This window comes from Trichosurus vulpecula, chromosome 2, assembly GCF_011100635.1.
Source record: "Trichosurus vulpecula isolate mTriVul1 chromosome 2, mTriVul1.pri, whole genome shotgun sequence".
Classification (NCBI taxonomy): Eukaryota; Metazoa; Chordata; class Mammalia; order Diprotodontia; family Phalangeridae; genus Trichosurus; species Trichosurus vulpecula.
In genome coordinates this window covers 379,819,256-379,840,801 of record NC_050574.1, presented here as the reverse complement: position 1 = coordinate 379,840,801, position 21,546 = coordinate 379,819,256, and the positions used below count along the sequence as shown (strand labels likewise).

At 35.8% G+C, this 21,546-nt stretch overlaps 1 protein-coding gene across 1 annotated transcript in view; it reads left to right on the top strand.

The window, feature by feature from the left end:
• Positions 1–21,546, top strand: part of LCA5L (lebercilin LCA5 like) — a 50,745-nt gene that overhangs the window by 11,972 nt on the left and 17,227 nt on the right. The window contains exons 2-4 of the mRNA XM_036743462.1: positions 8,755–9,266; positions 17,542–17,679; positions 18,746–18,830. Coding sequence (XP_036599357.1) covers positions 8,755–9,266; positions 17,542–17,679; positions 18,746–18,830 — 735 coding nt within the window. The remainder of the gene's footprint in view (positions 1–8,754; positions 9,267–17,541; positions 17,680–18,745; positions 18,831–21,546) is intronic.

Below are 21,546 nucleotides of genomic sequence, written 5' to 3'. Positions count from 1 at the left end.
GAATAAGGTATAAGATGATGGGAAGCTGGTCAAAGGATATGAAGAAACAGAGCTCAAAATAAGAATTGCAGTGTATTCAAAACCACAAGAATGTTCTGGATCACTGAAGATAAGAGAAACGCAAGTCAAAACAACCCTACAATTTTGCAAAGATGATAAATAAAAAATGGCAATAGAAAGAGATCATAAAAATGAAAAAAGGACCTACATGTGCAAAAATACTTATAGCAGTTCTCTTTGTGGTGACAAAGAATTCGAAATTGAGGGGATGCCCATCAATTGGGGAATGACTGAACAAGCTGTGGTATATGAATGCAATGGAATATTATTGTCCTATAAGAAATGATGAACAGGCAAATTTCAGAAAAACCTGGAAAGACTTGCATGAACTGATACAAAGTGAAGTGAACAGATCCAGGAGAACATCGTACGCAGTAATAGCAACATTATGAGATGACTGCTATGATTGACTTAACTCTTCTCAGTTATACAATGATCCAAGACAAGTACAAAGGAGTCTCAAAGGAAAATGCTATCCATATCCAGAGAAAAAACTGATGGAGTCTGGATGCATATTAAAGCATATTATTTTCATTCTATTTTTTTCTTATTTTTTTTCCTTTTGTTCTGTTTCTTCTTTCATAACATGATAAATATGGATATATGTTTTACATGATTGCACATAAATTACCGATATCAAATTGCTTACCACTTTAGTGAGGAGAGAGAAGAAGGAGAGAGGGAGAAAATTTAGAAATCAAAATTCTATTTTAAAATTGATGTTAAAAATTGTCTTTACATGTAATTGAAAAGAATAAAATACAATTCAGAAGCAAAAATGGCAGTAGTCAATGCTGGAATGGTTGTGGAATGTTATATACCCTAGTACGTTGTCCATGGAGCTATGAAGTGATACAACCATTTTGGAAAATAATTCTGAATTATACAATCAAAGTAACTAAAATTTCCATGCCTCTCAACCCAGAAATTCCATTACTTGCCCCCAGGAAGCCATTGATAGTAATATCCACCAATATACCTTAAAATATTTATAGCAGCACTTTTTGTGATAGCAAAGTATTAGAAACAAAGTAGGTGCCCATTGATTGGGGAATGGCTAAACAAATTGTGGCACATGAATGTAATGGATATATTGTGCTTTAAGAAATTATGAATATGATGAATAAAATCATAGAAATTTCTACCTGAACTGATGCAGCAAGAAGTAAACAGAGCCAAGGAAATAATATACACAGCTACAATGTTAATGGAAAGAACAACCCCATACACAAAAAAAAAAGTTAATGTAACAAAATTATAGAGATAAAGCATGAGTGAAATGAAGAGATATGAGTGAATACCCCCAACCTACCCCTTTGTGGATGTTGAGAGGTCCATAGATATTACACGCTGCACATGTTTATAGACTTTTTAAATGTGTTGATCAGCTGTGCTGGCTTTTCCCTTTTCTTTTTCCTCACCATTTTTTGTCTTCAAAAAATACTCTTTACTATATGGGATACCTCTCTGGGAGAGACAGAGGGAAGGATCTTGAGGGTAAGTATAATGATGTAAAAAACAAAACATCAATAAAAACATTTTTTAAAATTATTTTTTTAACTCCTACATTCTAAGTACTGTTGGAGAATGCTGCAACAATTAAACTACTTTGGGGGCATGTTGTAGAGAGAATTCTTTTAAGGATATAAGTTGGATTAAATGGTATCTCAGGTCCCTTCCAATTTAGATTCTGTGATTCTGTAATTCATGCTTTCATTAAGCTTACTTATAGTCTAATAGAGATATAAAGTATAAACATAACAAGACTTTTCTCCTCTCCCTGTAAGCCTCTCTCTTCTCTCCCCTTCTCTCTCCCTTTCATTTCTCCCCCATATGTGTATGTATTTCATACATAGATACATATATGTAAATACAAAAATGTATTTATAAATACATATATAGATATGCATATGTGTGATAAATCTCATTCATTAGCATAGCCTGTTATTTACTTTATCTTTATTCATATGACTACAGATCTATATATCTGGCCCCAATCTCATCTCTGAAGTACCAGCTTCCTGCTGGTCTTGTCCTCCTAGATGTACCATCATTATAAGAAACTCAACATTTCCAAAATGGAACTTATCTCCTCACTATACTTTTGCCCCTCCCTCATTTCCTTATTTTCCTTGATAGCACCAACTCCCTAGTCACTCTTTTTGTAATGCTGATGACTCTACCCACACCACCCCGCTATATTACTGGTTGCCAAGTCCTTCCAACCCTACCTCAGAAACATCCATCTTTCTTTCCTCTCCCACAGCCAACCCTAGTTCATCATCTTTCACTTAGACTACTATCTTAGCCTTCTCCTTGACAGCCTCCACACAGCTACCAAAATCTTCAGTACCTCCTTATCAGTTCTAGCACAAAATACAAACGTCCCAGCCTGGCATTTAGGGCTTCACAATCTAGCTACAACTTACCTTTCAAACGTACATAGCAATACATGATATTCCCTCTTGTACACAAATCATGTTATCTCCTTCCAGTTCCACCCCACCCCCAGTGCAGAATACATTCCCTCCTTATCTCTGTCTCTCAGAATCTTGGTCTTTCAAGGTTCACTTCTAGTGCAACTTCTCCCTTCCCTGACTCTTCCTCCTTTCACAAACCCATGTACAGACACAGCTGTTAGTGCTCTTCCAAAGAGCATTCTGAGGTGGGAAGCAGCCACGGGCCCTAGGCTGTATACTAAGAGAGCAGTGTAATCAGTCAAATCTAAAATAACTGAGGAAACAAAGGTTTGGGCTTCTGAGCATATCAATTTATTAAAAAATGCATGCCAATTGCATAACAAATCAGGGCCAGGCCTCCTCAGCCTGGCACTGGACCCCAAATACAGGGGGAGACAGATTTTAATTCATTAAAAGAAAACAATTAGCAGGACATCAAGATACATGTTTAGGTAATCTGATTTCTAATTGGAAGAAAGATTAAGTGCTTTCCAACCTGAGAGGAAAAGAGCAAACAGGTGCAATTCCCTGAAATCAGAAAAATAGGTATCCCTTTCCCCCTCCAAGTGTCTATATTTAATCAAAAGAACAAGGAAACAGTAACTGGTTGTCCAGTATGGGGCAAGTTTTCAGATAAGACATATAGGTTACTTGAGATGTAATTGTGAGAAAACTCCTTGTACTAACTTTCAAACCTGACTGGATTTCTGGTTAGCATAACTATGAGTAAGGTGGGTTTTAGTGTAAGGTGGATTTTAGTGTAAGGTGGATTTTAGTGTGTGTGAAGCAGGTTTTGTTATTATTTCTTATAATTCAGTTTCCCAGGATCCTTAGCCATAACAATCTCTTGTTCCCAGGTATTAGATATGAGTTCTCATGACTGTGGTTCAAAAAATCTCTACCACACTTGTGCAGCATTATATAATGATAAATAAATTATATATAAATTATACATATAATTTATATTATATAATCGTAAAAAATTTGGGCTTAAATTATAAATATCCACTGTGACTGCACAGTGAAATACAGAGATGAGGTGATGTAAACTTGTAAGGCTATTGCTGGCAATATGCCTTCTTTGTCTGATGCCCTATAGAGCAGGTGGGCACTGGTCAATGAGTTGGGGAACCTACAGGGTTGAATGCACAAGTTGGAATGCTGTGTGTGCCTTGACCAGCCCCCATCAAGGCTTGGGGGGAATCTATGTTTGCCTCAACTGGCCCCCATTGAAGCTTGAGGGGATTTAGGGAAATGCACAAGCTATGCCTGTCTCAATTGACCCCATCAAGATGCAGGAGCAGTTTCCCCCACTTCTCACTAACCCCTGCAAGAAAGATGATTAGGGAATGCTGTAGGAGTTGTGCTTCCATTATCAGCAACCCTTGTGAGAAGACTAGACTAGAATAAAATTAAGATTATTAACCCCTTTGAAGCTGTCTTTCCTATCTGACCAGATCAAGAGTGAACCTGTGCTAGTAGCCCTCCTGTGCTAGTGTTATCTGTCTTACAATAACCTAGGACCTTAGTCTCTAAGCAACAGATAGAGGTAGTCCAGCTTCCCAGCCATTCAGGGTAAGTTTCAAACAATGCAGTAAAGTTTTCTCACAATTTCTATAATTGAATAAATTTTTCTCACAATATAAAAATTGTACTAGACCTATAATTGAATAGAAAGAGAAGTGAGCTGGATCCAGAATTGAGTCACAAGATGGAATCAATTTGGTTCATGTAATTCTAACAATTCTGTCAGGAGCACATTCAAATGTAAGCAGTAGCTGTGTGACTCAGACTCCAGGAGCCTAGTGAGGTCTCAATCCCAGCTTCTTTCCCAATCTAAAGGTTTCAGAGGAGAAAACAAGACAGGAATCCCAGAGCAAAGAGGAGCCTGCAGTTCTATCACTCTGAACCAACAGAACTCCTCAGCTAGCTGAGAGTGGCAAAGTCTAGCAGCAGTCTACCTGATACTCAAAAGCTAGCAGAGCTTAAACTTAGGGAAGCAACAATTAATTAGACTTTGTCCTGAAACAAACCACTTTGGGAGTTCTGAAAGCTTGTAGGTCCCTAGCCCTTCCCCGAGATTCTAGAATGAAACAATACTCAATACCCCAAGAAAGGAGCCGCAGGAGCAGTTCAGACCTTTAGAAGTTCACAGACTCTAGTCCTAACATCTAGTCTGAAGTCAGGAAGCAAACTGGAAGAATGAGCAAACAAAAAAGAATCCCATCATAAAAAGCTATTATGTTGTTGGGGATAGTCAAGTCACAAACTCAGAAGAAAATACTCTAAAATATCCTCAAAGCATGAGAAAACACAGCTTGGGCACAAATTCAACTCAGATTCCTAGAACAGCAAGCTTTTAAAAAAAGAAAAATGTTTTTATAAGTGAAATGAGAGTACCTGAGGTAAAAACTGGAAAAGAAATTAGAGCTGTGGAAGAAAGAATTGTAAAGAGAATTAACAACTTTAGTGCAAGAGGTACAAAACATTGCCCAAACAACAAACTCTCTGAAAAACAATGAACTAGATAGAAGGTAATGACTCTGTGAGACAAAAAGAAATATTAAAACAAATTTGAAAGACTGAAAAATAGAAGAAAACATTAGGTATATCATAAGTAAAAGCAGATTGAGGAGAAAAAAATTAATCATGATTAGACTATTTGAACACTATTTCCTAAAAAAGAGCCTAGACATCTTTCTTCAAGAAACCATAAAAGAAAACTGACTAGATCTTTTACCACTAGAGGGCAAGAATCCAGCAGTCACCTTCTGAAACAAGCCCCTAAATAATGTAAACTCTCAGTAATGTCATAGCCAAATTCAGTTTAAAAAAAAAGTCAAGGTTAAAAGTAAAAAAAAAAAAATAAGCAGCTAGAAAGAATTCAAATACTGAGAAGACAGTCAGAATCACATATGATTTATCAGCCACCACTGTAAAGGAGCAAAGAGCTCAGAATATATTTCTGAAGGCAAAGGATATAGGCCAAGAATAACCAGCAAAACTGTAATTATAATGGCACAGGGAGAGAAATGGGCCTTTAATGAAAGCATTCCTGATGAAAAAACTAAAAGTGTGTAGAAATTTTGAATTTCAAACACAAGAGTTAAAAGAAACATAAATTGTAAACATGAATGAATAATGATAATGGATTTAAAAAGAATAAACACTGCTTACATTCAAATATGAGAAAATAGATGTGCCCCCTCTGAGCCCTATCATCATCAGGGGTCAAAGGGGAAATTTAATTTGATAAGGCCTGGGAGTGGTTCTGTTATGTCTTTATGGTTTTAAGAAAAGAATGGAAAGAGAAGGTAATTGGAATATAGTAGGGGCAAGGGGGGAGGAGGAAGATTAGGGGAGATTATCTCACATAATGAGGGTATAGACAAGGAGGAAGTGGTGGGGGAAGCTCCTAACACTTGAAGCTGTCATCTGAAAAGGTAAGCATACACACACACACACACACACACACACACACACACACACACACACACACACAGTTGGCTAGAAAAATATTTCATTCAACAGAGAAATAGGAGGGAAATGTGAGAAGGGGGAAAGGAGAATTAGAGAGAGAGTAGATTGAAGGAAAGATTAGTCCTAAACAAAACAAACTCTTAATTAAGGATGTACAAAAATATAAACTCTTTTTGAGATAGCAAAGAATGGAAATCCGAAGTGCCTATGAAGTGGGTGATGGCTGAACAATTTATGGTATTTATGGTATATAAATGTGATAAATGTTGCTGTGCTGTAAGAAATGATGAAAGGGATGGTTTCAGACAAACCTGGGAAGACTTGTGTCAACAGGTGTAAAGTGAAGTCAACAGAACTAGGTGAACATTTAATACAACAACAGTATGGTAAAGTCAAACAACTTTCCAAGATTTAGGAACTCTGATCAGCATAATGACCAACCACAATTCTAGAGGATTAGTGATGAAATCTGCTAACTACCTCCTGACAGATACTTTAAGGACTCAGGGCAGAATGAGACAAAAACAAATTTTTTTAAACAGCCAATGGGAAAATATATTTAACAAGACCACACATGTTGGCGGAGGGCAGGGGGAGGTATTTTTCTTTTATTCTCAATTGTGGGCAGGGGTTAGAATGGGATAGTAAGAAGGCAGATTTTTGCTAATTGAAAAATATATAATTTTTTTAGAGAGCAAACTATATAATAGAGACCCACAATTTCATGTATAATCCTCTTTTTATGCTCAACTATGCATATGAAAATGCTCATTTTATTTGGTATTTGTTAAGTTCAGAATGCTGAAAGTGGCTTACTCACCTAAGTAAAGCTGACCAGTTGTGTAAAATATAACAACAATAGTATATCCAGTCAGTCCTCAACTTTCAATTCCTCAACTTTTGAAAGTCAAAAATGTGAATGTTGATACATTGAACCTTTGGGAAACAGGTTCCCACAGCCACCAAAAAACTGTAATCTTTCACTAGGGATTGCTGAAAATACTTTTCTGCATACAATTCTTTATAACAAAACATTAATTCTTATAATCTGCATTAATTCCAATAATCTGTAACCATGAAATTACCCATAAAATGCAGTATACAAAATAATATTGGTAACATGCAAAACATTTTTTCCTTGATAGTAATTCTGTAGAATTCTGTGGTCCTTTTTACTAACATGTCAATTAAAAAAAAAACATTGATTTCATTTAATATTCACTTTTCATAACATATAAAATCTACAATACCGTAAATATGATACAGCAAATAAAATTCTTAAAACTAAAACATTTTTTAACCTGAATCTTACCTTCCACTGTGTCAGATCATTAGCAGCATAAGGGCATTGTATTGTTGTTATGGTAATTAGGATGGGACTTTTTACTGTTTTCTTTTTCGGAATGCTAAGGCAATCAAGTACCTTTGATGAGTCTTGCCTTTCAAATGTAATGGCAAGCAAAATGGGACTTTTTGCTGTTTTTTGTTTGAGTGGTTCTCAGCACTGAGGTAATCAAGTGCCCCAGGGCCCTGAGATGTGTATATAAGATCTGAGGTTGGCAGTTTTGTTTTGGGGCTCATTCACTGCAAGAGTGTCATGTGACTTAACCAGACAAGACTCTGGGTAGCCATTGGAGCCCCCCAGCTTTGAAAACCCAGATGTTGACGCTTCTCTCTCAGGTAACTGTTTATGTATTGCTTGGACAGACAGAAGCCTATCTGCTGATTTATGTTATTTTGCTCTGTTTATCTGTTTGTGTTTTCTCTGAAGTTCAGGGTGCTGACATTTTCCCCTGAACTAAGTGAGTGATATATGTATGTTTAATTGAAGTAAGATTGTTAACCCTTTAAAGTTGTTTTCCTCAAAAAAAGCAGATCAAAGAACCTGTGCTAGCAGCCCTCCTGTGTGCTGGTGTTATTGGCCTTTTGCCCACACAATAGCTGCTAGCAACACTGTTGTTACAATTGTATATTATACTGCTGCAAACCTCTCTACCTTGGCTGCCCTCTGAAAACTAGGGAAAAGGTTGCTGGAACTTTAGTCACTGCTGTCAGAAGACTCAGACTGGCAAAGTCTCAACATCACCTTTGACACTCTGTCCTTCATAGCTTTGGAGATCATGAAGAACCCACCAGCTTGAAATAAATCAGCTACATCTGCTTTGTGAGCATCTTGAAATCCTTAAGGCTATGCCAGCTGATATGGTTGCAGATATTCTGGCACCAAGTTTTTCTAACACTATTATTTTCTCACTAAGTTGCTTTGCACACTTGGGCTTAGAGCCCAAAGCACTTCCACTATGCATTGGGGGCATAATTGCAACACAAAACTTGAGTTTTAAAGGCAAAGAATTAAAACATGCAGTGAATGCCCAGGAGCTCTTTATAACAGCTAGAGGAAACAAGACCAGCGAAGTACCTAGTAGGATACCAGCCACTCCACAATCTTAAAGATACCCTGTCTCTCATTTTTTTTCTCTACTGCCTAACCACAATAGGGGAATACTTGGAGTCAATAAAGTTAAATGCATGAATGTTAAAGATTGACTGTATGTGCCATTTGGTAAATAATGTATATTTGTTTATGACTTAGGACGATCAACTAGTCAACACGTAGTTTTAACTTCCCATATATATGTAGACGTATACAATTTCTACATGAATCTCCTATAACCATGTGTATTATATGCATACATGTATACATACTGTATTGTGTTATATATTTTATTAGTAATGGGCTATTTTGTTTACATAGGATTCGAGAAAATCTCACCTGAAAAACTGCAGAGCTGGAACACAGCTTTTACTTCTCAAATTAATATCATTACCCAAAGAAGGGATGCTATGGCTCATCGCGTAATGTCAGCAAGGCTTCATAAGATTAAGGAACTGAAAAATGAATTGGCTGATATTCATCGTAAACTAGAAGCAACTGTCTTAGAAAACCAACTGTTGAAACGACTACAGTTCAGACACTTGAAAGCAATAGGAAAATATGAAAATTCACAAAATAATTTACCCCAGCTTATGGCTAAACACCAGAATGAAGTAAAAAGTCTAAGGCAACTTCTTAGAAAATCTCAGGAAAAAGAAAGAGATGTATCCAGGAAACTTAGAGACACTGACAGTGAGTTATTAAAGACCAAAGATTCCTTGATAACATTGCAGAAACTTTCTGAAGACAAAAATCTTGCAGAGAGAGAAGAACTTACACAAAAGTTATCTGCCCTTACCACAAAAATGGAGGCCAATGACACAAGGATACAGGTTTGTTTTTAAAATTAGAACTTAAAATTTTTGTACAACAATAGCTATAATTTTTAATCTGTACAGAACTTGTTTTCCATCTAGGACTATTAACAATCTAAAAAAAATCAAGTAATAGCTACACAAGTGAAAAAAAAATTTAGTGGGGGGTTTTTAATGATTAATAGAGCATATAAAACTCTATCCCATAATTAAATCACATTAACATATTTTACATATAGCTAAGAGCATCTAAGGGAAAAAGAAGGGAAAAATATAATGCAAAGAGGCTGAATTGGGACAAGGTGAAAGACAAAGATAAAATGCTTAGCATATGTCTCCAGACCACAAGATATACATCCTTGCCACTGCTACCACCAATAAAAGTTGTTTGAAATTAACGCCCCCCCCATAATTCCAGATAATAATTCATTAACTTATCTAATTTGGTACAGCTAGATGGTGCAGTAGATAGAATGCTAGGCCTACAGTCAGGGAAACCTGAGTTCAAATAAAAATTAAAATAACTCATTGATAGTTCTAAATAATTGCAAGAATATATATTGCTATTGGATGAGCCAATATAATAAACATGAAAATACTACTTAAAGTCATTTAACACCATACCAGACTACCAAAGGAACTAGAAAAAATAACAAAATTCACCTGGAGGGACAAAAGGTCAAGAATCTCAAAAGGAATGGGAATGGAAGTGGCCTAGCAGTACCAGATATTAAACTATACTAAAAGAAGTAATTGTTAAAATAACTTGGTGCTGGTTAAAAAATTGAGATTATTGATCAGTGGAACAGATTGGGTTCACAACATATAGAAGCAAGTGTAGCTAGTAGCTACTAGAATGAATTCATTTGACAAAAAAACTGGGACAATTGGACAGCAATATGGTAGAAATTATATTTGAACCAACACCTCACAAGTTATGTAAACACGAGTTCGATAAAGTGTGTGATTTGGAAATAAACAAATCAGAGAAACATGGGAAAACATTACCTATCACATCTGCAGATAGGAAAAAAGTTCATGACAAAACAAGGAATAGAGAAGATCACAAAAGGTAGAGAATTACGTAAAATTTTAACAATTTCTATTCAAACAAAACTAATAAAGCTAAAATTAAAAAGGAAATAATTAGCTAGAAATAAAATTTGTCAAATAAAACAGAAATAAAAATTCACAACATTGTCCACTGATGATCCCTCATCTATTCATATTTAGAAACATCTATACCTTTAAAATAAAAAGGGAATTGCTTCTGTAGACCACACCCCCAAGAGAGTCAAAGGTTTCATTCTTTGCATTTGTATCCCTAGGTCATAGCGCAGTGTCTGTTATGTATGCTATAGATGGTCAAAATGGTTTGTGGATTGATCAGAATAAAAAACTGGAAGCTATTTCATGGTCAAATTATGTGATATTGTCTATATAATAATTGAGTTCCTTTTAACATTTTGAAGCAGATTATTGGTAAATTAACAGTCTCACCTTTCCCCTTCCTCTGAAACTACAGAGATGTCTGTAATGTAGCATTTTTATTTTCTATACACATACCAATGCAAAGAATAATTCTTATTTTGTAAGTCCCTTTTGGAAAGTACAAAGGTTGTTGATATTTTGGAAACAGTCAAAAGCTTCTGTTTTGTTTTTTGCCACATAAAATTCTAACTGGAAAGAAAAGATTCATACTCTGCACAAATGAAGCTTCTGCAATGTTTTTAATACATATCAAGTTTTGCTCCATTATGGTGGTTCATAAATAGCCTTCAGGCCATCATACTTTGGATTGTTACTATCAGTGTAAAACTGAATGTCATCTGTCTTTTTGCTGAGCTAAGAAGCTTGTCTCTCTCTAAGCTTTGCTTGCCACTTACCTTTGATGGAGTTAAATGCTGCAGACAAACTGTCCCACAAGTAAACCTTGTGGAGTTCTCATTTAGCAGTTTCTGAATTTCCCCATCATTTTCATGAAAACAGTTTTGTTGTTTGTAAATGTTCTGTCCCAGATGAGTAAATGCAGTGCTGTATACCAAATCTCCGAAAGGTGCTCACTCCTTTTCTTCTCCACTGTTTCCAACTGTGTGTTGGCTCAGCTTTCCCTCCAAGTCAGCAGCAAACTGTTCATGCATGGAGAAGCACTCTAATCTGTTGCCATTAAGTCTCCTGGTAATCATCTTGCATTGGAGCCACCCCTTTTGGTGAATGTGAATGTTCAGGTTAGAGAGGATAAGTCTGTGATCAGTCCAGCATGCTATGCCACACATTGCCTTTGTCACTCTCACATTCTGTCTGTCTCTTCACCTTAGAATGACATAGTTTATTAAATGCTAATGTTTGCTGTGAGGGTGCTCCCACACAGTTTTGTTGCACTTAGGTAAATGGAAGACAGTGTTGGTGATGAGAAGGTCATGAGACACACAAGTCTTCAGTAATATGTGACCATTCCTGTTGCTGTTTCCAATTCTCTTTCTCCCTGCTATATCTGATAGTCTGTGACTACTCTTGCATTAAAGTCACCAAAATTACAAGCTTGTCTTCTTTCAGCACATTGATGTGGAGGGTCTCCAGGTCTTCATAAAATTTTTCTTAGACCTCATCAGGCTTTGTCATGGTGGGAGCACATGCACTGATGATGATGGCATGGCACTTTCCTACAAGTGGCAATTACATCATCATGAGCCTTTCACTCCTTTTTGGAGGCATGCAAGCTTGTTGACTGGATTAGAATTGATTGTGAAACCTACACCAGCTTCATGGCACTCCCCTTCACTGTGGCCACTCCAGAAAAAGGTGTATCCAGTAAGCTGGCCTTCATTTTCCAGCCTTGTTTCACTCAGGGCTGCTATTTGAATGTGATACCTGCTGAGTAGCTAGAGCTGTTCCTCTTTCAGGTCTACTAGGTTTCAAGTTGTCTATAAAAATGCATGCATTCCATGTACTAATGGTGAGTAGAATCGTATTCGCGAAAGTTTTTGTATTTTTTTAATGTTTTGACCACTGGCTAGGATCCCCACCTGCTGTGGTAAGCAGGCCAGGGTTAGTTTAGGTGAATCAAATATTTTTAAGGGTATCTTTTTTAGCCCCTTCCTCATGGCAGGAGGTGAGCAATGCAGTTCTTTTTTTTTTAAAGCTGCTTAGACACCCAGGAGGCTGCATCTCAACTAATTATTCCTATATCATTCTGGAAAATTTAAGGACTTTAATACACAAATATATGACTATAAACAGGCTAATGATAAGCCCAACTACTCATCTATATAGTTGTTTAGAGTGTGGAAATGACTATAATCTCAGAGTGAAAACAGTAAGATGTGCTAAGGTATTACAGCAACAAGATTCATCATAAAAAATAAAAATCACAGATTATCTACATTTATCATATTGCTATGAAAAGAAGAAGCAGGTTGGGACCACTAAAGCACCATCAATACTGGTCCTCCAGGCCCAAGGACACAAAATGACTCAACACATGTATCATCAGTTCCATTTAGTTTCAAGTAATAATAGTATAAAGGCTATCAGGATACCACAGCCAGGCTCAGAATTGACCAGGATTTCTTATAAAGGAAACTGAGTCAAGAGGGTCTTAGCTTTAGCTTTCCCGAGGTTATCCTCCCAACCATTTTCCCAGGGACAGATATCCACTGGCTGTCAATCACAATTCTCACTTCCATTGAGCCGCTGGCATTTTTCTTGAAGCGGTGAAACACTGAAAACCTGAAAACAAAACTCAAAAAGAAAATTGAGGGTCCCAAAAGGTTTCACCTCACATAGCAAAGTCTCACTAATCACAATAAGGCCGGACACAGTATTTTTTCAACACTCTCAAAGCAATAAATATGCTGCAAATAAGTTATCTGACCTTCTTTTAAAAATCACACAAAAGACTGTATTTAACATTCTTTTCTTCTATTATTTCCCTTACTCAAATACAACTTAAAATCCAGGCTGAAGTAAAAGCAGTCATCAGATTTTAACGAAGCAATTTTATTATGTAAATTCGGTAAATATATGATAGTTTACTAACACTTTGCTTTGAAAAGCAAAAATATATTTCTATGACTAAAATCTGTTAAGAGTAAGTTGGTTCAAAATGTAACTTTAACACCGACGATTCCAAATATAAGTTCAAAATTATCATAACCACAAGTCATCACACAAAGCATTTCTGTACTATAAACAGTCAAAAAATTTCCAATCTTTCCCCCTTATTCAAGGAACATTTGTAATGGGGGAATGGGGATCCTGTTCCCAAAATAAACCAACACACAAACTCTTTCACAGGGTTGATAATGATTCAAGACCTTGTGGCAGGTTTACAGATAAGATTTATACAAGATCTTTTGCCCACTCCCTTTTTCCTTTTTAAAAAATTGTAACAACAATACTGCTTGCAGCTGCTGTGGATGTGTAAGGCCAATAACACCAGCACACAGGAGGGCTGCTAGCACAGATTCTTTGATCTGCTTTTCTAAGGAAAGCAACTTTAAGGGGTTTACAATCTCACTTTAATTAAACATACATATATCATTCACTTAGTTCAGGGGGAAAAGTCAGCACCCTGAACTTCAGAGAAAACAAACAAATTACAAGCAGAAATTATATAAATAGAGCAAATAACACAAATTATACAGGGCTTCTAACTGTCTGTCCATAGCAATATATACACAGTTACCAGGGAGAGAAACACCAACATCTGGGTTTTCAAAGCTTAACAGCTACCTAGAGTCTTGTCTGGCCAAGTCGCATGAACACTCTTCCAATGAGTGAGCCCTGAAGCAAAATGCTAACCTCAGAGTATATATACTGTATCCAATCAAAGATTCTTGATTCAATCAAAGACAAGACTCAATCAAAGGCGCTTGATTGCCTTAGTGCTGAGAAACTCCAAAAGTAAAAATAGCAAAAAGTCCCACTTTGCTTGCCATTACAAAAATAAGCAACTATTATTTTTCCCTTTTAAAATAAACCCATTTAAGTGCTATTTTCACATCAGTCTGACAATAGCCTCTAATAATATGATTAATAATTTCACAGTATCTAAACCAAAAGGAACTAAAATCTCCAGTGACATATTACCATTCCCTTAACAGCAATTCTTATAGAATGGTTTCCCAGAATTTACAAGAAAATTAAGAAACGTAATAGTAGATAACAAAATCATGAATTCAAACATCAAACAAAACTCCACACTAATCAGATGATATTAATTCAATCAAATGCATTTCAAAATTATCTTTATATAGAATATCATTCGATCTATCCCAAGTGGCTTTTAAAATCAAAATCCCCATAGATTGGAAAGGCATTAGTACAAAATACATTTCATTAAAGACCCAAGTAGCAAAAAAGGAAACCTATGCATAGGCTAAATGAGATAACATAAGAAAAGTGAATCTCACAGTAAAATTATTAAAAGATAGATATAAGGCTTTACCAGTTTAAATTTAGAACTGTCACTGTTAGGTCAATTCAAAATATTCAGGGTTAAAGGTTATAAGCCATTGTTGTTAAAATACCTTACTATATACTATATAATTGGGCTTATAAGTTTTCAGGAGTCTGTATTTCAAATCTTAAAGAGATTTCTGCTCTATCAAAATTACAGTAAAAACATTATCATTATCTATTGCAGTCCTAAATTAATAGTTTCAAGTAATTTACATCATTCTTGAGACAATTGAATCCATAACAATTGAATTATATATACAATTTACATAAATGTAATATGTCCATATTACATATACTTTACATATATACATATAAAATAATTTAATACATATATCATTCACTTAGTTTAGGGGGAAAAGTCAGCACCCTGAACTTCAGAAAAAACACAAATAGAAATTACAAGCAGAAATTATATAAATACAGCAAATAACACAAATCAGTAGACAGGGCTTCTGTCTGTCCATAGCAATATATACATAGTTACATATATGTAAATCTGTACAATATGTAAAAGAATTTACCACTTTACCAATATTCCTAATACAATGAATTATCAAATTAATGTTAGGTACCATTTTTATGCACATTACAGATTGGTAAATTGAGGTAACTTATTTTAAAACCATAAAATTAACAAATTACCTCATCCATGCATTTTTAACACTTTGTCTTAAGGTCAAAAAGTAGAATAAACTCTGGCATCATAAGCATCTTATCCATGAGAGAGACACATTTCACTTAAAACTGGGACCAGAATAATTAAATTTATTACACCTGGATTTATTTAAATATATAAGTCTAAATCATGGGGCCCACTTTGACTTTTTCTTGGTATAGAATGTAAGTTGTTGGTCTATACCTAATTTCTGCCATATATTTTCCAGTTTTCCAAGCAGTTTTTGTCAAATAATGAGTTTTTGTCTACAAAGCTTGATTCTTTAGGATTCCCCAAGTATACCATCATATCATCTTCAAAGAGTGATAGTTTTGTTCCTCATTGCCTATTTTAATTCCTTCAATTTCTTTTTCTTCTCTTATTGCTTTAGCTAACATTTCTAGAACAATATTTAATAATAGTGGTGATAATGGGCATCCTTGCTTCACCCCTAATCTTATTGGGAAGGCATTTAACTTATCCCCATTACAGATAATGTTTGTTGATGATTTTATTTTTAAAAAAATATTTTATTTTCCTCAAATTACATGTAAAGATGATTTTAACATGCATTTTTTTTTAAAAAACCTTGATTTCCAACTTTTCTTCCTTTCCCACCTTCCCCCTCCCTGAGATGGTAAGCAATTTGATGTAGGTCATACATATGCAATCATGCAAAACACATTTCCACATTAGTCATGTGATGAAAGAAGACACAGACCCAAAGAAAAAAACACACAAAAATAAAGTGAAAAATAGCATGTTCCAATATCTGTTCAGATTCCATCTCTTCTTTCTGTAGAGGTAGATAGCATATTTTCATCATGAGTCCTTTGGTATTGTCTTGGATCATATATTGCTGAGTTGATCAGTGTGCAATATAGCTGTTACTATGTACAATGTTCTCCTGGTTCTTCTCACTTCACTTTGCATCAGTTCATCTAAGTCTTTCCAGGTTTTTCTGAAATCAGCCCATTTCTAATGTCTTGTAGCACAATAGTATTCTATTCCAATCAATTGCCACAAATTATTCAGCCATTCTCCAATTGATGGGCATCCCCTCAATTTCCAATTGTTTGCCATCACAAAGAGAACTGCCATAAATATTTTTGCACAAGCAGGTCCTTTTCTCTTTTTTTTAATCTCTTTGGGATATGAACCTAGTAGTGGTACTGCTAAGTCAAAGGGTATTCACAGTTTTATAGCCTTTTGGGCATAGTTCCAAATTGCTCTCCATAATGGTTGGATTAGTTCACAACTCCACCAACCATGCATTAGTGTCACAGTTTTCCCACATTCCTTCCAACATTTATCATTTTCCTTTTCTGTCATATTGATCAATCTGATAGTTGTGAGGTGGTAACTCAGAGCTGTTTTCATTTGCATTTCTCTAATCAATAGTGATTTAGAGCATTTTTCATATTACAATAAATAGCTTTGCTTGCTTTGTCTGAAAACTGCCTGTTCCTATCCTTTGACCATTTCTCAGTTGAGGAATGACTTGTAGTCTTATAAATTTGACTTGGTTCTCTGTAAGATAAGTAAGGCCTTTATCAGAGACAGTTGCTGTAAAAATTATTTCCCAACTTTCTGCTCTCCTTCTAAACTTGGTTACATTGATTTTGTTTGTGCAAAACCTTTTTAATTTAATATAATCAAAATTATCCATTTCTATCTAGTATTGCTCTCCATCTCTTGTTTGGTCTTAAATTCTTCCCTTACCCATAGACCTGACAGGTAAGCCATTCCTTGCTCTCTTAATTTGCTTATGGTATCACCTTTTATGTTTGAATAATGTATCCATGTCATATAACTATAGATAACTTAGATTAGTTCATCTGAAAACTGCTTGTTCATATCCTTTGACCATTTATCAATTGAGGAATGACTAGGTTTTTTTTAAATTATTTTTTAAATGTCTAAAGATGTGACTTAATGAAGACTGACATTTTCATATTTGGTCCCACTATGAATTAAAATTTTAAATAAAAATATATTCTTGGGGCAGCTAGGTGGCACAGTGAGTAGAGCACCTGCCCTGGAGTCAGGAGGACCTGAATTCAAATCCGGCCTCAGACATGATACACTTACTAGCTGTGTGACCTTGGGCAAGTCACTTAACCCCTGCCCCCCTCCTTCAAAAAAAAAGGAAATAAAAATATATTCTGTCTTTAGAGCTTAGAAAGACAGCTGAGATTGAACAGTAGTGCCTTTAGTCGTCAATTAGCTGCTGAAAACAGAAAGACTATAACTGCTAGAACTGCTACAAAGAACCTCCAAATGGAAGTAAAACGCCTTCAACAAAAACTTAAGGTATTCCTTTAAAAATATTGTCTATTATATGTATATATAGTATTGATATCTTTTCATAGAACCTTATTGCTTACTTGAAATGATTTATGTATCTGGATAATTGGACTGAATAGGCCTCTTAAATTTTTTAAGTTTGTGTACTAGAGATATCAGCAAGCAGAGGATCTCAAGCATTACCATCTATTAAACAAAAAAGCCAATTGAAATGTGCTGTGAGTGTTCAGAAAGGTTCTATGTTGAGTAAAGTTCATTGGCTTTAGTGTATGGGTTTTGTGCTATTGAAATGGAATTTTTTTAATTGTTTTATTGTTGAGACTGGGTCTCCCTATCTCACCTAGGCAAGAAGTACATCTGCCACTCATGAGTCCAGTCCCAATACTGAATGGTATGGGACCTTTAATCTGCACCTGGGCCAATTTGCCCCCTCTTTAGGAAGCCTGGTGGCTCCCTGTTTCCTTGAGCTCACTAAATAGGTATCAGACTTGGTATGGACACTCAATCCCCATTAGCCCTACTACAACTCAAAACTCCTAAACACAAGGAATACATCACACTCAGCCTCTCAAGAAGCAGATACTAAAGATGTGCACCACTAAACTTGATTTGGAATTCTAATAATAAACTATAATATGCTAATAAACTAATTTTACTTTGGCACTAATTTAAAGAAGAAAACAGGTGAGATTTGCTTTTTCCTCCAGAATATCTGCTTCAAACCCGTATTTTTAATACTTCTATTAGGAACATTGTATTCACTCAACAGTGTATGATAAAAAGGAAGTCCTTAAGGGCACAGTAGACAGTCTTAGGCCTGGAGTCAGGAATACTTGAGCTTAAATCCAGCCTCAGATACTAGCTGTGTGACTTTGTGCAAATCATTGAAACTCTGTTTGTCTTGGCATCTTCTATAAAATGAGAATAATAGTAGCACCTAGCTTCCAGGGCTGTTGTGAGGACCAAAGGAGATTAAAAATTGTAAAGAGTTTAGAACATTGCTTGGAATGTGGGAAGAACTATATGAATGTTAGCCATTATTAAAGAAAGTGTTATGTTGCTTTTTTCTTAGGAAAAAGATCGAGAACTTGATATAAAAAATATATATACTAACCGGTTCCTTAAAAATTTATGTGACAAAGATGAGCAAACAAAAGGTAAATCTAAATGAGTCCCCTTTTTTATTTTGAAAATAAAATCAATTGTAGTTTTCATTAAATTGAAAAATCTCGTATAATCCATCCTTAAAATCCAAAAGTGTTACAATTTGCTCCCAGTTTCCCATCCAGGTATTGTCAAAATCTTTTGGCTGTCAGTTCTAGTCACACAATAATCATTAGCCTAAATTCTCATTCAAACCCTTATTTTGGAGAAGGAAGAAATAAACATAATTTACTGATTAATTATTTGTTATTTTAGGAAACCATGAGAAGACCATTGAATCTTTCAAAGGTAATTTTTTTTAAACTGCCATCTTTTAAATGGTAATTCAAATTCTCATTTGTACCTGGGAACCAGTTCTGAAATGAAGATGCCCTTTCTTTGCAATCTCTTATCACTTAAAAAGTCAGAAGGAACTAAGTTTCTTACTGATGTGTTGGCTATAGCAGATGCCACATCTTTTAGTAGGGGTGGGGCCCATAAAAAGGAGATCCTGTAGAATATGAGTGTGTTCAAAGGATCTCAATGCCCAGCAAGACTGACAACAGCTTTAGCAAGTATCAAGGTGCCGTCAGACAAAAATTTAGCACCAAATCCTATACCAGGCAGCTTTTAGTCTCATTTTCTTTATCAATCTCTCTGTCTCTCTGGGACCAAAAGCAAAAGGCCCAGAGGTATGATATGAACACGTAAATAAGTATGAAGGTACTTTGGTAGCTTATGATTATTATTGATAGCATATCAATAACATATTTATATAATCCCTTGTTGGCTCACCACCAATCCAGCCTGCCCTAGGAAAATACTCTCCTTGTTAGGTTTTAGCTTCCCCTCTGTCAGGCCTACTCTAACCATTCATAATCATATTAGTTGTTTGTTTGTTTTTTAAGTAACAACTTCAAATTGCACAGAGGCAAAAATAAGATATTAGCAAATAAAGCTTCCAAATGCCAATTGCTTTGACTGCTGTTAAAAGGCTTCCCTCTTCTCCCTGGTTCAGAATGGAAATGAAAAGTAAAATGTCTGAACACGTGAAGAGATCAGCTTCCCTGCTCCAGTGACTAAGAAAGGAAAGAATAGTAGTGTGGTATGATGCTTACATGCCTCCCCGATCCTGACTTACTGGCTCCTCTTGTTCTCACTGGTGCCTCCATGGAGTCACAACCTCAGCTTGCTGTCAGCAGCATCTCAGTCTCAGTCCTGGTCTCCTCTTTTCCAATGCCCTGTGCTCCTCTTGGCCGGCACATCCTAGCAAGCACCAGCCAACATGAATGCCTGGGGCTCCTTTTCCTGGCCATTTCTTTTCCAGTTCCTTCAAAGTGAACAACAACAAAGGAACTTGGGGGATTCTGGGCATTTCGGGTGGTATATCTATGGTAACAGTTCTAGGGGAAGGGAGAACCACAATAAACACAGGCTTTTACTCTGCTTAATCCATCATTCTCCCCCAACTAGGTAAGAATGAAGGGTTATAGTATGGAAGGAAATTTAGTTAATCAAGTTAAATGAACATATCATAACTTACTCTCATAGACAAGTCTAGTTTGTTATATTGGTGTTAAATGTTAAATTTTTAATAAAATATCTTAACAAAGGAAAAAAGTGATTATGGTCAAGAAGCCTTGCCTCTCTCACTGCTAGCCCTTACCCTTAAAGTCTAAAGTGCCCCCAGTGCCTAGTATGAAGATATATTAATATATATTTTTGAAACTGAATCCCTAAACTTCACCTCACTCAGGACTTTGCCTTGCCCTAATATATACTAGAATTCCCACTGATTAGCCTTGCTCTGTAGCCTTCAGCCCTTCTCCTTACACTCACAATTCATCTCACTCCTAATTCCCAGAGCCCTGTCTTCACCACAAACTTTGCCCTCCCTCCTTCTGTACCTTAGCCCCAGCTTCAGCTTCTAACAGCCCCTCCCCAGCTACCTAGGCTCCAGTCCCCACTTCTTTATCCCTCATCACTTGCTAGAGCTCTTGCCTCATATAACTGGAACCTTATAAAGACTTAAAGGTAAAGGAGTAATTATCAATGAATGAAGTGGGCCAGGGTTAATGAAGAAGAATCTCTGATTCCTGGGAGTAGGGGGAATTGTGGTTGTCTAGTATTCCAAGTTGAAACTTTTAATACATTTTTCCATGGGAACATTTTTATACATGTTGATTATGCTAAGCTTTTAAAAATATCATTCAACATCTTTTCTTCCTTTTTTCCCTTCTTCTTGAGTTTAAACTTGCCTGGTGTAAAAATCAATCATTAGAAATTAAGAAAATAATTCTTGAATTGCACATAGATAGTGCTAGTTCACTCAAAACCCAGAAAAACACTGGCTACTTTCTGTAAGTCCCCGGGCTAATAGATATCCATCTAGTAAGATATTGTATATTAATCCCAAACCAGATTAGTCAGCTTTTTAAACCTTCTTCTCTAAAGGAGTGCCAGAAGGTACCTTTGACTGTCCAGATCCCGAAAATATGTAAAGACAAAAAGAAGATGAGAAAATCCTGTACGAAGCATTAAAGAGGTCAAGCATCCTTAACAAATTTTCCTTCTTCATTGACATGACAGGAGTATTATACAGGAAATGTTCCTTTTTAATTATCCTGTTTTGCCAGCTCCTGGATTACTGGCTTTATCCCCTGAATTTGGCCTTTAGACAATGGGTATTGTTTGACATTTGACCAATAGTCAGTATCCTTATATTTTATA